General features: G+C 48.5%; 1 protein-coding gene across 9 annotated transcripts in view; it reads left to right on the top strand.

Moving 5' to 3' along the window:
• igsf9bb (immunoglobulin superfamily, member 9Bb) overlaps positions 1–13,288 on the top strand; it is an 827,780-nt gene that overhangs the window by 709,596 nt on the left and 104,896 nt on the right. For all 9 annotated transcript variants that reach the window (XR_005458187.1, XR_005458188.1, XR_005458191.1 and 6 more), the window contains exon 10: positions 4,400–4,516. Coding sequence is in view for 3 of the 9 variants with exons in the window: in XM_038779227.1 (XP_038635155.1) it covers positions 4,400–4,516 (117 nt within the window). In the remaining 6 variants the exon portion in view is untranslated. The remainder of the gene's footprint in view (positions 1–4,399; positions 4,517–13,288) is intronic.

The following is a 13,288-nucleotide window of genomic DNA, read 5'->3' as shown; positions in this document are numbered from 1 at the left end:
ATGTCAAAGGCTATGAATAATTATTTTTTTATTGAGCGCTAGTTTCCTGCCGTCACTATTTTTCAGTATTTGCTGTTCTGAGTGTAACCAATAGCTCAAAGGTGTTCCTGTGCTCACGAGATCCCCTCTGTGAGACTGTACTTTGACGATAAACACAAAACACATTCCAGTGAGATGTGCATTGTAAAGGCAATTTACACGGGTTTCTTTACAGAGAGGGAATGATAAGCACACTGCAGGCTGCATTACAATTTGACGCTAACCAGGTTTTAATCAAACTTCCTTGCTTCTTCCCTTCCCACATTCAAAATTTTCTTAAATGCAACTGGAACCTTTCAGGAGAAACGTTACCTTGCAATTGGAAATGAGTTTCAAAAAGCCTCAACTAATATCCATAGCGCAACAAGACCTATTTGAGCACCATTGGCCTCCTTTCATTATTCCTCTCCTTCCACTCATGTTCAAGCCCAAAGTGTGAAGTGGTTTGGGCATTTTGTGGCATTAAAGTAGCAACATAAATTGAATTGTGCTGTTGTTCTCAGTTAAATAGGTGGGGTTGGATTTTCACACAGTTGGGGAGACTTCATTGAGGTGTGAATACGGCGGCCAGGACCAAATTCTGGGAATTCCAACCCAATTTCTGGGATTTCTAATTTAAATCAGTGGGTTATGGGGGCAGAATGCTCCGGATAACGAACTGCACTTTGAACCTGACCAGCTCTATTATGGGGATAAGCCTGTCCTACCTAGTCCTCCACAATTGGGCCAGTATCTCAAAGATCTATGGTTCACGGCACCTTCAAGGTGTCATGAATCATAGTATGGATAGAGCAAATCTTTTGAAAGGTAAGTTCAGAAGGTCCTAACACATCCCCAATGTCAATCTGTGCCCTCCACCCACCCACCCCCCCCCCCCACCCCCACCCCGCCCAGTGCCTTTCATGCACTCCATACCAAGCTATTCCTCTCCATCCACCCGAGATGTCACAGCTCCATGTTAAGCCATGGCACTTCCGTGCCCACTAACCCACTATACACTCTGTGTAGAACTAATTAACTCTATAGCGATAAAAAACTTTTAAAAAAGTAATTTGTTCATAACTTTCCACTTTATTGAAAACTTATTTTTTACGACAGGCCAATAAAAGTGTCAATCAGCCAGACAGTGTGGATGTTTGATATGGAGAGTATGAGGGGATGGATGGAGGTACATGAGGTGGCATGGATGGCATATGGAAGGTGTGGGCAGAGGACTATAGGGTCGGACTGTTTTAATTGTAACTCAGACAGAGTCCCAGAGCACCAAGATACCACTTTTAAACAGCCCACCTCAGCTCCCCAGCAGCCCCTGCAGGGGCCTGTAAACTCTTTCCATGGGCAGCAGGCCCGACTCCTGATGGCACCGCCCCATCACCCCGGAACAGAAATCCGGCCTTTGGTGGCACTTCCTCCCGAGGGAAATTTCCTGACTCTCGTTACCCACCTCAAAAATGAAAATCCAGACCTTGATATTCAACTGAACAATGTATTAATATCAGCACAAACAGGGCAGAAGGGGAAGCCTGTGACCAATAAGGCCATCAATAAAACTGACCATGGGTGTCAGGTGTGGAAGAGGAAACAGTTTGTCCAACCAATTATCCACCTTCTTTGAATATGGAGGCAAGAATTTACAAGGCTATTCGAAAATGGCATATTAAGAAAACAAGTATGGTACTTCTAAATAATCTTCCATGTTATCCATCCAGAACATCCAGACCTCAGCTGTAATTTTCTGGACTCTCCTGCTAGCCGGGTTTTCTGGGCCTGCCAAAGTGAGTGGACCTTCAAATAGCTCGGTTGGCTGGATGGCCTGCATGGATAAGATTGGTGCCAACATCATAGGGTTCAATCTTCATTCCAGTTGGGGTGGGTTCAGGACCTACCTCCTTGCCCGACATGTGGTTGAGATCATGGCGCTGTGGGGTCAGACCTGCCTTTGTCCAGAGAGCTCCAGAAGAAGACTATTCTACCTTTACGTTTTCACTATAAATTTCCAGGTTAATAATTCTAGGGTGGGATTTTCAACTCATGGCCAACTGGAGATCGGAAATTCCCACCCGAGGTCAATGGTCTGTCAAATTGTACCTGTGACAATTGTTCATATTGTAAATAACCCTCCAAGGGGCAGCAGGCAGAAGTCTTTGGAGCAGCTTTCAGCATTTAAATTGGTGGCGACACTTTGAGTATTGATGTAGAGAAAAATAAAGAGTTAAGAAAACTGGGGGTTGAGAATTATATTGAGTAGTTAAAAGAATTAGCAATAATTTGTTATTATTTTCGCAGTTGCTGTGATCGGTATTTTGCAGCAATGGGAGGAAAGCTCTGTGCAAAATTCTCCATTTGGAGACTATGGGCTGGTTTCTCCGAAGCCCAATGTCGAAATCGTGTTCAGCAATCGGGCAGAGAATGACGTTTCCTGCCAAAATCGGGGCCGGCGCCGGTTTGACGCCAGTCCAACAGGCACCACCCCCCTCCAAACTGGCGTCATCGTGACGCACGCCACGCACTGTTTCAACGGCATTGCCGCGTCATCGGTCGGCCCACCCGCTATGCTCCACCCCCGATGGGCCGAGTCCCCGATGGCACGGGACATCTGCGGTCCCAACCGTGCAGGGGAACCCAGCATGACGGCGGCGGACTGTGTCCAGCGCCGCCACATGTGGCTGGAATCCAGGCCTGGGGGGGAGGGGGGGAGGGCTTCTGCAAGGACTGGTGGTGGATGGCCAGTGGGTAGCCAGGGGTTGCGAATTGCGGGTTAGTTTACGGCCACGGCTGGTGCCAGGTTGTACGGCGCAGCTGCTGCAGGTCATCAGCCGTTCGCATGCGCGGCCTGGGACCCGGCCATATTCTGCGTGATCCGCCGATGCTAGCCCCTCGCCAGTACTGGAATCGGTGAGGAGTTTGCATCGATTTGCCGGTCGTGAAACACCATGGGTCCTGGCGTCAGCATGTAGCCACAGAAACTTCGAATCCAGCCCTATGTTCTCCCCCCGGAGCTGAATTACACCTGATTAAATCAGGAAGCGATTCCCAATCTTTAGTCATGCACCTTTATGAATTGCAAGGGATTCCCTGGGGAATTCCGCTATCGGGTCAGCATTTTGAGCGGGCAGCCCGATAGGTCCCACAGCTGGCCAACCCTTCCCGCATCATAATTCAGGCCCCCCCCCCCCCCCCCCCCCCCCCCCCCCCCCCCCCCGGCCCCCACCATCACAGTGCAATTCAGCCCCACAACCCTGGATTTTCCGGGTTCCTCCCTCCCTCCACGTATGGGAGTGACCTGACCCTACCCCCATAAAGACCCTCTAAATAAAGAGACCACCCCAGGGACCCCCTAAATAAGGAGGCCCCCATGACAGACCGCCCAGGAAAGAAATCCCTGTTTTGAAGTCCTCCAGAAGAGAGACTCCTGTCTGGAAGCGAGAGAGCAGTCCAGAGAGAGGCAATGAAAACAATTACTGCTTTGACACTCACCTGGGAACTGCACCTGTTGGCTCAGACACAGGAAGCAGTGCCTGTCAATTCCTAGAAAGAGAAAACCAGTCAACTGGGTTTAAATCCCCCCAGATCTTTGAGTTGCAAACCATTCATTTGCTTCTCTTTGATATTGATTTTATTCGGCTGTGATTGACAGCATCCACGCACAGCTGACAGCATCGCTCCATTCACCTCCCTTCACGGTTGAGTAACACTAAATGCTGTAACCGCAATGTTTATAAACATTAAGCTTTGATTGCCAGCTCTTGGATGACCTCAAACAGAATGAAGTGTTGTCAATTTCCAGCTGACCACATCAAAATCACTCCAGAGTGAAAGGAGGTGATTGGAAAGCACCTGACATTGGTCTCTCTTCTGGGGCGACTTCTAACAAGGGTCCCTCTGCTGGTGTCTCTGAGGGTCTCCATATTTAGGAGGTCTCTGTGTGGTGGGCAGTGGAGTGGGTCTGGTGGGGGTAGCGTGGGCAGGTCCTGCATTGTGCGGGGGAGGTGGCCGCCGGATGAACTTTGGGGACAACTCCCTTAAAGAGTTGCCCCCTTGGCCCACCGCCAGGTCCACCATCTCAGGCCACGCTTGTCAAGACCAGTAGTGATCCTGCCCACGTGATTCCCGGCCCAGAGGACGGGAGAGTCACGAGGGCCCGGGGAATATGGTGCCCGGCACGAACCTCGATCCTGACGGCAGCCAGTGGGGGTAGGGGGCAGGGGGGTTGGAGATCCATCCAAAATGGACACCAATCCATTTTCTTCACTATCGCTGGATTCTCTGCCTCATCAGGAACTCCGCTACCGGCAACATGAGGCGAAGAATTCTGCCCTACATCTCTGAAAAATAACTTTGAATCATTTCTGTTTCCCAGGACCCCCCTTACTTTACGGTGCTACCAGGATGGGAGTATCGGCAGGAAGTAGGCCGAGAACTGGTTATTCCATGTGCTGCTGCAGGTGATCCATTCCCAGTAATCTCCTGGAGGAAGGTATCTGAACCTTTGTTTTCTTTACCAACCACAAACTAAGCTGTCAGGAAGATACAGAGCTTGTCATTCCTTCACTTGTCTAATAGTTGCTGAACACATGAGCAAGGCCACTAAGTCAGATGACCGTAAAAGCAAATTTTGTTTTCGTTATATCAGATAATTCTGAGTCATTTAACATTGATTGTTGGATCACATCCCGTATTTCTGTGCAAGGTTCTCTGAAAATTGCCAAGCAATGACATTACTCATGTAAAGTAGCCATAGTCCCAGATGGCCATAGGCTGCTTTCCCTTTTGAGGGGGAGAGCTGATTGGTGATAATTTAACCTGAGGGTCACCACACCTCAGGCGAGGGGCAATCACAAACCAGACGTCCAGCTAACTGAGCTAAACGGGTCCCCATTACTCATGGACATCAAAAATATTAATGAATCGTGTGACCGTTAGCATCAGCCTCCTCTCGGGACCTGTCCAGCTCTTTTTTTTTAATGTTTGCAATGAACCGGGATCCAGTGTAGAAGCTAAGTTGGAAGAACCTGATGCCGTTGTGCTTAATAAATGATCATTGATTTATTTGAGCTGTTCTTTGCATTAAGGGATTTTTAAAAATTCTTGTAAGCAAAAATAACATTGGAATGGAAAACATATATTATAATGCATCATAACATGATTGAAGAGATATATTTTACAGGCAATGATCCGAACTTCCATCTTGTAAATGCAAATCCGTTTTTTCATGATTTTTTTTTAAATGGGACTTAATCATCCATGAATTCAGTATTGACAATGTTTGCAGAGAGAGGAGATGGCTATCACGGGGGTGGGGGTTTGCAATAATGTAGGCTTTATTTGCAGAGAGAGATAAATACATGAATTCAAAGCGGGTGTAGGATACAAACAAGAAGTGTTTACTAGTCCAATTTTTTGTAGTATTGTCAACATTACACAGCACATTTACTGTGGTGGTTTGCCCAAATGTGTTGAATTCTCCTATTGTCAATGCCTTTAGTCAGAGAGATGACAGGATTTTTGAGCTTTTAAACCACATGCTCCAAAGGAGCCTGATCTATTGAGGAAAGCATCATCTGTTCAGAGTACATTGAGTTTATTTCATAGCAGCAATTGGTTTCACACGCTTGCGCATCTCACAGATAGATCTGTGCTTGCATCTCTTAGCCATAGACCTGTAATTATTGAGGGACCACTAGTCAGGAGCAGAGGGCACAACCCAAATCTGGCTGAAAAGAGCCATTTTCACAAGAGAGAGAGCATTCTGCACCCATAACCCCTTCGTCAAAGCATTGGGAAAATCAATCTGCAGCTACTGTGGAGCATATCAGTCACAAGGCACTTAATCACCACGTTCAAAGATTCCAATATGAATGATAATCAAAAGATACACTTCTAAGAAAAAGTAGTTTGATTAACTACAGGGCTTTGTTTGATAATTGAATGTATTTAATTAAATTTTTTGAAAATCAATGCTCCAATCCTCAATTCTATGTAGATCTCAGTCAAGCGGCAACTGGGCTGGTGCAATTAGTCCCAAAACCCCTTGGGTAGAATGAAAAAGTCGATGCAATCACCATCCCTGATGACTACCCAGTGCAAAATGCTGCAAAGGGCAGGTGTATAGGTGCCCAGTAAGGGCTGGATCAGGCAAGACTTTGTGACCCGCCATAATTGACAATCCATAAAGTAAAATATATGGCACTTTTCCTTCAGATGTCTCAAAGCGCTTTACAACCCAATTAAGAGCTTGCTTTCATTTTTAAGTGTTGTCCCTGCTGTAATGTAGGAAATGCAGCAGCCAGTTTAAACACAGCAAACTCCCACAAACAGCAATGAGATAAATGATGGGGATGTCTGTTTAAGGTGTTAGTTTGAGGGACAAATATTCACCAAGACACCAGGAGGGTTCCCCTGCTCTTCATTCATCAAATGCCATGGTGCCATGGGATCTTTTTGCATTCAGCTGAGAGGACAGACGACGCCTCAGTTTAACATTTCATCTGAAAATCAGCATCTCCAAACGGGTGACTCTCTCATTACTGCACTGACGCATCAGCCTGGATTATGTCCGAAGATCTGCCACTTAATAGGATGCACTGCAATTCTGGATCTGCACAACAGCTCAAGCCAGCATCTTCAGGAAAGAAGGGAAGAAAATGACAAAGAATAAAAAAATGATTAAGCATAGAAGCAGACTCTTCGACCCCTCTGCTCCATGCTGCTGTTTAAGCTCCACACAAACCGCCTCCCTTTTCATCTAACCCCACCAACATATTCACGTATCTTTCTATCCATCTGACCCTCATGTCTATCAAGCCTCCTGGGATCAGGGTCTGTTTTATGGGGAGAGATTGAATAGACGAGGTCGTTATTCTCTGGAATTTAGACGTCTATGGGGCGCGATTCTCCGAGGCCCGTGCTGGAACGGAGAATCGCCGCAACCGCGCGCGATGCTCCGAGATGCGGAGAATCGCCGCCATTTGCGCCAGCGCGTTTGGTGCGGCACCGGTCGCGCGCCGATGATTCTCCGGCCCGGATGGGCCGAGCAGCCGCTCGGAAACGACAGAGTCCCGCCGGCGCCGTTCACCCCTGATCGCTACCGGCGTAAACTCTGCGCAAAGGGTCAGGAAAGCCTGGGGGGGGGGGGAGGAGGGGTGCTCCGTCCCCGGGGCGGGGGGGCCTCCGATGGGGTCTGGCCCACGATCGGGGCTAAGACGTGAACCGCTCCAGCGCCGTGGGGTCCAGAATCGGTCATCCCCACGACCGTTTTGCGCCGTCATGAAACGTGACGGTGTTCACGACGGCACGAACACTTAGGGCGCGATTCTCCGATACCGTGCGGCATCGGGAAAGCCGTCATGAACTCGGTTTCAGACGACGCCTCAGTTTAACATTTCATCTGAAAATCAGCATCTCCGAACGGGTGACACTCTCACTGCTGCACTGACGCATCAGTCTGGATTATGTTGTGAACTCGGCCGAGTTTCACAACGGCGTCGGAGGCCGCTCCTCGCCCCCTATTCTCCCGCCCCCCCCCCCCCCCCCCCCCCCCGGGGCTAGGTGCGGCGTTTCGAGAAACTCGGCCGCCGGGCCTTGACGCTTACGTCAAAGTGGCGCGCCGAGAATGACGCGACAGCGGCGCCTAAGTGACGTCAGCCACGCATGCGCAGGTTGGCCGGCTCCAACCCACGCATGCGCATTGCCGTCTTCCCCTCCGCTGCCCGCAAAATGTGGCGGCTTGATCATGCGGGGCGGCGGAGAAGAAAGTGTGCGTCTCTTGGAGACGCCGGCCCGACGAGTGGTGGGCACGATTGCGGGCCAGTCCCCTCCCGAGCACGGCTGTGGTGCTCGATCCCCTCTCCGCCCCCCACAGGCCCCAAACTTACCTTTCATGCTATGTTCACGCCGGCAGCGACCAGGTGTGGTTGCCGCCGGCGTGAACAGGTTGGGAACGTCAGGCCGCTCGGCCCATCCGGGCCGGAAAATTGCCGGTCGCTGTGAAAAACGACGAGCGGCGATTCCGCGACACGCCATTTTGGGGGAAGGGGGAGAACCGCGGGGGGTGCCAAGGCAGCATGTCGTGATTCGCCTGGCCCTCCCGCGATTCTGCCACCCGGCGTGGGACCGGAGAATCGCGCCCTTAGTCTCCATTTAGGAGAATCGCACCCGTGATCTCATTGAAACGTATTGAATTCTGAAAGGGGTTGACAGGGTAGATGCTGGCAGGATGGGAAATCTAAAATTAAGGTTCACAGTCTCAGAATAAAAACTTGGCCATTTAGGACTGGGATGGGAAGACATTTCTTCACTGAAAGGCTTGTGAATCTTTAGAATTCTCTACCTATAGTGAACTATGGCTCCTCAGTCATTGAGTGCATTCAAGACAGATTGACAAAGTCTTGTCTAATAAGGGAATTCGGGGATCTGGGGATAGCATGGAGAAGGTGGAGTCGAAGTAAAAAATCAGCCATGATCGTAATGAATAGCAAAGTAGGCTGGAAGAACTTTTGCTCCTTTTTCCTACCTTCTTACGTTCATTTTGAATTCATCCACCTAAATGCCACAAAATACTGAAAGTTTAATTTTCTAATTAGGTTTGGAGGCCAAAATGTTTAATTTCATATGAAGGAGGCTATCCATTAAAGTTTAGCGTTAATAGATGTTAGCTGTTAACTGCAGCTAATTCCTAATATTCCTTCCAAGCATCTGTGAGAATCAGGCTTAACAAGCAGGGAATAGTACATTCAATATTATGGGAGAGTGAGTGTAAATGTTCACCTAGAGGAGGGATCATTTTTCCGTTTCATTAAAACCATTTCTCCATCAAACAGAAAGGGCTTCAGGGAATACGGGAAGATTGAAATTTTGCATACCAAGAGTTGAAGTGTGCCCTGGTTGTTTATACAATTACATGAATGCTTCCTGACTGTAAATTACCCAGAAAGATGTGTGATATTGTTTTCTGCATTCCCAGGAGGGTGGAACATAATTACACGCCGCAAGGTAGTTTATTTTTACATCCTGTGTTTTCCCTATTCCCCTTGGGTGATTTCCCAAACTGCCGTTGGATTCCAAGTGAGCTCAAGGCAGCTGCAAATCACTGCCTATTTAAAGAAAATAAAAGCTACCCAAATGGTTGTTTTATGAAGGTGTAACAAAGGTGCAGACTGCAACAATGTAAAATGGAAACTGCTTTGTAATCGGCTGTAAAATTTTGAAAGCATCGCCCGAATGTCTGCCGGAGCACATCTGCCAATTAATTTGCCTCGGGGAACAGGAAGTCATTGAGGGTTCGACATTTGTGACATTTAAAGATGCTGTTCGGGATGCAGATCTGACTCTCTGTTTGTGTTGATGGGTTCAGATCTTTTTTGGCTGTTTCTGCTCCTGCCATTGAGCTATCAGCGCACACAACTGAGATCAAATTGTGGCTTTTTACTTCTTGCCCGGTGCCCTCCTTAAATTGCGATTTGCAGTGACCTGCTGTATGCTGCCTTCATTAACCCATGTGCCAAGGTGTAATAGAATATGCCTGCCTCCACCGCTAACTCAGACGTTGAGCACAGGACAAGACTATTTCCAGGCACTGCCCTGACAAGCATGCACCTACTTTCCCTGCAGCAAGAAGGAATCCTAGAAAATCCCTCTTCCCTGTTCTAGTTTTAAAAATGTCTTCTTCATACAAATCAAAAATGTAAAATTCAGTTTATCAATGGATTAAATGCCATCAGGTTTCCCAGAGTACAATCGAAAGGAAACTTGAATTTTTGAAACAATCTTATACTGTATGTGAAATAATTGGGGCAGCAGGGTAGCATGGTGGTTAGCATAAATGCTTCACAGCTCCAGGGTCCCAGGTTCAATTCCCGGCTGGGTCACTGTCTGTGTGGAATCTGCACGTCCTCCCCCTGTGTGCGTGGGTTTCCTCCGGGTGCTCCGGTTTCCTCCCACAGTCCAAAGATGTGCGGGTTAGGTGGATTGGCCATGCTAAATTGCCCGTAGTGTCCTAATAAAAGTAAGGTTAAGGGGGGGTTGTTGGGTTACGGGTATAGGGTGGATACGTGGGTTTGAGTAGGGTGATCATGGCTCGGCACAACGTTGAGGGTCGAAGGGCCTGTTCTGTGCTGTACTGTTCTATGTTCTATGTAATACTTATATCTATAACATATTATATATATATAAAATTTAAGCATGAATTTCTCTTCTGTTTCATGAATGTTATTAATCAGAAATTTAAATAAAAATGATCACTGAAATTCCTTCAATGGAAATAATCCTAAACTCTCCTGGCAGATCTATTGTTCAGCTAGGTTGCCTGGCCACAAGGCTATGGGCGCGATTCTCCACGCCCCACGCCGGGTTGGAGAATCGCGCGAGGGCCCCCCGACTAATTTCACGACCCCCTGGCGCCCCACGCGATTCTCCCACCCCCCCGCTCGGAAGAATCGCCGCTCGCCGTTTTTCACGGCGACCGGCGATTCTCCGACCCGGATGCCGTTTCACGACGACGGCAACCACACCTGGTCGCTGCTGTCGTGAAATCGCCGTGAGATGCCCGTTTTGGGGCTTGTAGGGGGCCTGGTGGGGAATGAACACCATGACTGTGCTCGGGAGGGGACAGGCCCGCGATCGATGCCCACTGATCGTCGGGCCGCGTCTCAATCGGACGCACTATTTCCCCTCCGCCGCCCTGCAAGATTAAGCTGCCATATCTTGCGGGGCGGCTGAGGGGAAGACGGCCACCGCGCATGCGCGGGTTTGAGCTGTCAGCCGGCGTGACGTCAGCCACGCATGCGCAGGTTGGAGCCGGCCAACCTGCGCATGCGCGGCTGACATCACATAGGTGCTGCCGTCGCGTCATTCTCGGCGCGCCGCCTTGACGCAAGCGTCAAGGCCCGGCGGCCAAGAATAACGGAGCGCCGCTCCTAGCCCCCTGGGTGGGGGTGAATTCGGTGAGAGGTGCGGGCTCCGAGGACGTCGTGAAACTCAGCCGAGTTCACAACGGCCTTCACGATTTTTCCTGGGAGCGGAGAATCACGCCCTATGTATTTTCCTAGTCACCTCTTTGAGCCATACAAAGGTATGATAACGCACCTATAACCACCAAACTTCACTGCTTCATTCATTGCTCAAGAGGTTCAGTACAACACATTAGATCCCTAGCTCATTGAGTTATACAGTCATAGAAGTCCACAGCGTAGAAAAGGTCCTTCGCCCATTGTGTCTGCACGGGTCAAAAGCAACCACCGAAGTATTCTAAGTCCCGAAAGATGTGAATTGAACATTCTGAATTCTCTCTCTGTGTACCTGAACAGGTGCCGGACTGCGGCGACTAGGGGATTTTCACAGTAACGTCATTGCAGTAAGCCTACTTGTGACAATAAGAAAGATTAAAGATTATTCCTCATCCCAAAGGTGAGGCCACAAAACATATGGATATCTGTGCTGACAACAGCCACTGAAGTTGTCTCTCACAAACCAATCCAAAACATTGTCGAGAGGATAGTGAACAGGATCGGTGAGCATTGGCTGTGATTTCACATTTTTAAGATATATAGCTTCCCATATCCTGTTACATGAAACTTAGAACCTAGTGAAAATATCCCAAAAATGATGCGGGGTTTGGTCATTTAGTTCCATATTTCCCAGCTTCTTCATGAGCGTCGCTGGGTCAGAAATATTATGTAAGTCAGTAGAAATAATAAATGTGAGTTTTCCCCCAAGTCTTATGATGCTTGGCAAACTTGCATAAAGCCACAATCTTCCCTACACAGTCCTCACACCCAGCAAAATCCAGCCTGGTCCTTCATGAGTTCTGGCAACTGTCAAAACATCCAGTGTGTAGGCTGCAACAAGCAGAAAAACCACATTTATAGTCATTGAGAGAGGCTTCTATACAGAATTTACAGGACAGAAGGAAGATACTCGGCCCATTGAGTTTGCACCGGCTCTTGGAAAGAGCACCTCCTCCCTATCCCCATAACCCAGTAACCCCACCAACACTAAGGGCAATTTTGAACACTAAGGGCAATTTAGCATGGCCAATCCACCTAACCTGCACATCTTTGGACTGTGGGAGGAAACCACGCACACACGGGGAGAAAGTGTAGACTCCGCACAGACAGTTACCCAAGCCGGGAATCGAAACTGGTACCCTGGAGCTGTGAAGCAATTGTGCTAACCACTATGCTACCGTGCTGCCCACTGTAAGCCTTTGGGTTCACATCAGGGCTTGGGTACAGGAACTAAGTTGGCACTGTCAATGCATTGTCACAGTGCCACATTGTCAGAGATACTGCTCTCAGATGAGGCATTAAACTAAAAATCCAATGACCTTCTGGTTCAGGTTACACCCATGAATGCAACTACTGTCCCTCCATTGTCCTGACTAACATTCTTCCCTCACCCTTCATGTTTTGGGTCCACCCACCTGCACAGATATCTCCAAGATACCAGTGCTGCATTCTGAGATGGACCCTCAATGTCATGTGTTACCACATGCACACTCACAAGCTCAGCCTTCACCTGTACTGGCTCGCCCTATCTTAAATCTGCCCTGGTCCATATCATATCGTATGTCTCATCTGACACTTTGAAATAACTTTGTTCGTCATTTCAGGGCTCAAAGATGCCAAAATATGGATGCCAGTATCTCATTGGATCCTCTTGCTCTTCATTTGCCTCTGACCCCGCCCCTCATCCATTCCTCTCTTTTCACCATCCCCTCTGACCTCGCCTTCTCTGACCTGAATGATTAATTTTTCAGAAAAGGCCTCAGTTTCACATCATGCACTCCCACTTCAATGAATTTTGAGATTGGGATGATGCTGAAATCTCCTTCCATCACCATCACCTCCGCTCTAGCCCCTTATTCTTCTAGATCTTCTCATTGGGAACTTCTGATGTAATATTGGTCTTCTGCATTTTTCTATTCTACCTCCTCACTTTAAGCTACCTCCCTCTGAACTTGCAGCATTCTACTCTCTGTTGTAGTTTACCTTCCGGAGGTTGATGCCAACTCCCTGACACTCCTTCTTGCTCCCCCTTGACTATCACTCCACCAGTGAACATCGACCCATTGTTTCCCTGACTGCCACTGACTTAATCTCCTCAGCCCCCACAAACCTGCTGCTATATCTTTCCCAGGGTCCACAGTTTGGACTGCGTTTCGACACGTTGGGCAGCATGGTAGCACAATGCATAGCACTGTGGCTTCACAGCGCCAGAGTCCCAGGTTCGATTCCCTGCTGGATCACTGTCT

The sequence above is a fragment of the Scyliorhinus canicula genome, chromosome 19 (assembly GCF_902713615.1).
Source record: "Scyliorhinus canicula chromosome 19, sScyCan1.1, whole genome shotgun sequence".
Lineage (NCBI taxonomy): Eukaryota > Metazoa > Chordata > Chondrichthyes > Carcharhiniformes > Scyliorhinidae > Scyliorhinus > Scyliorhinus canicula.
Note: the sequence above shows the minus strand (reverse complement) of the source record. Positions and strands in the feature narration are given on the sequence as shown.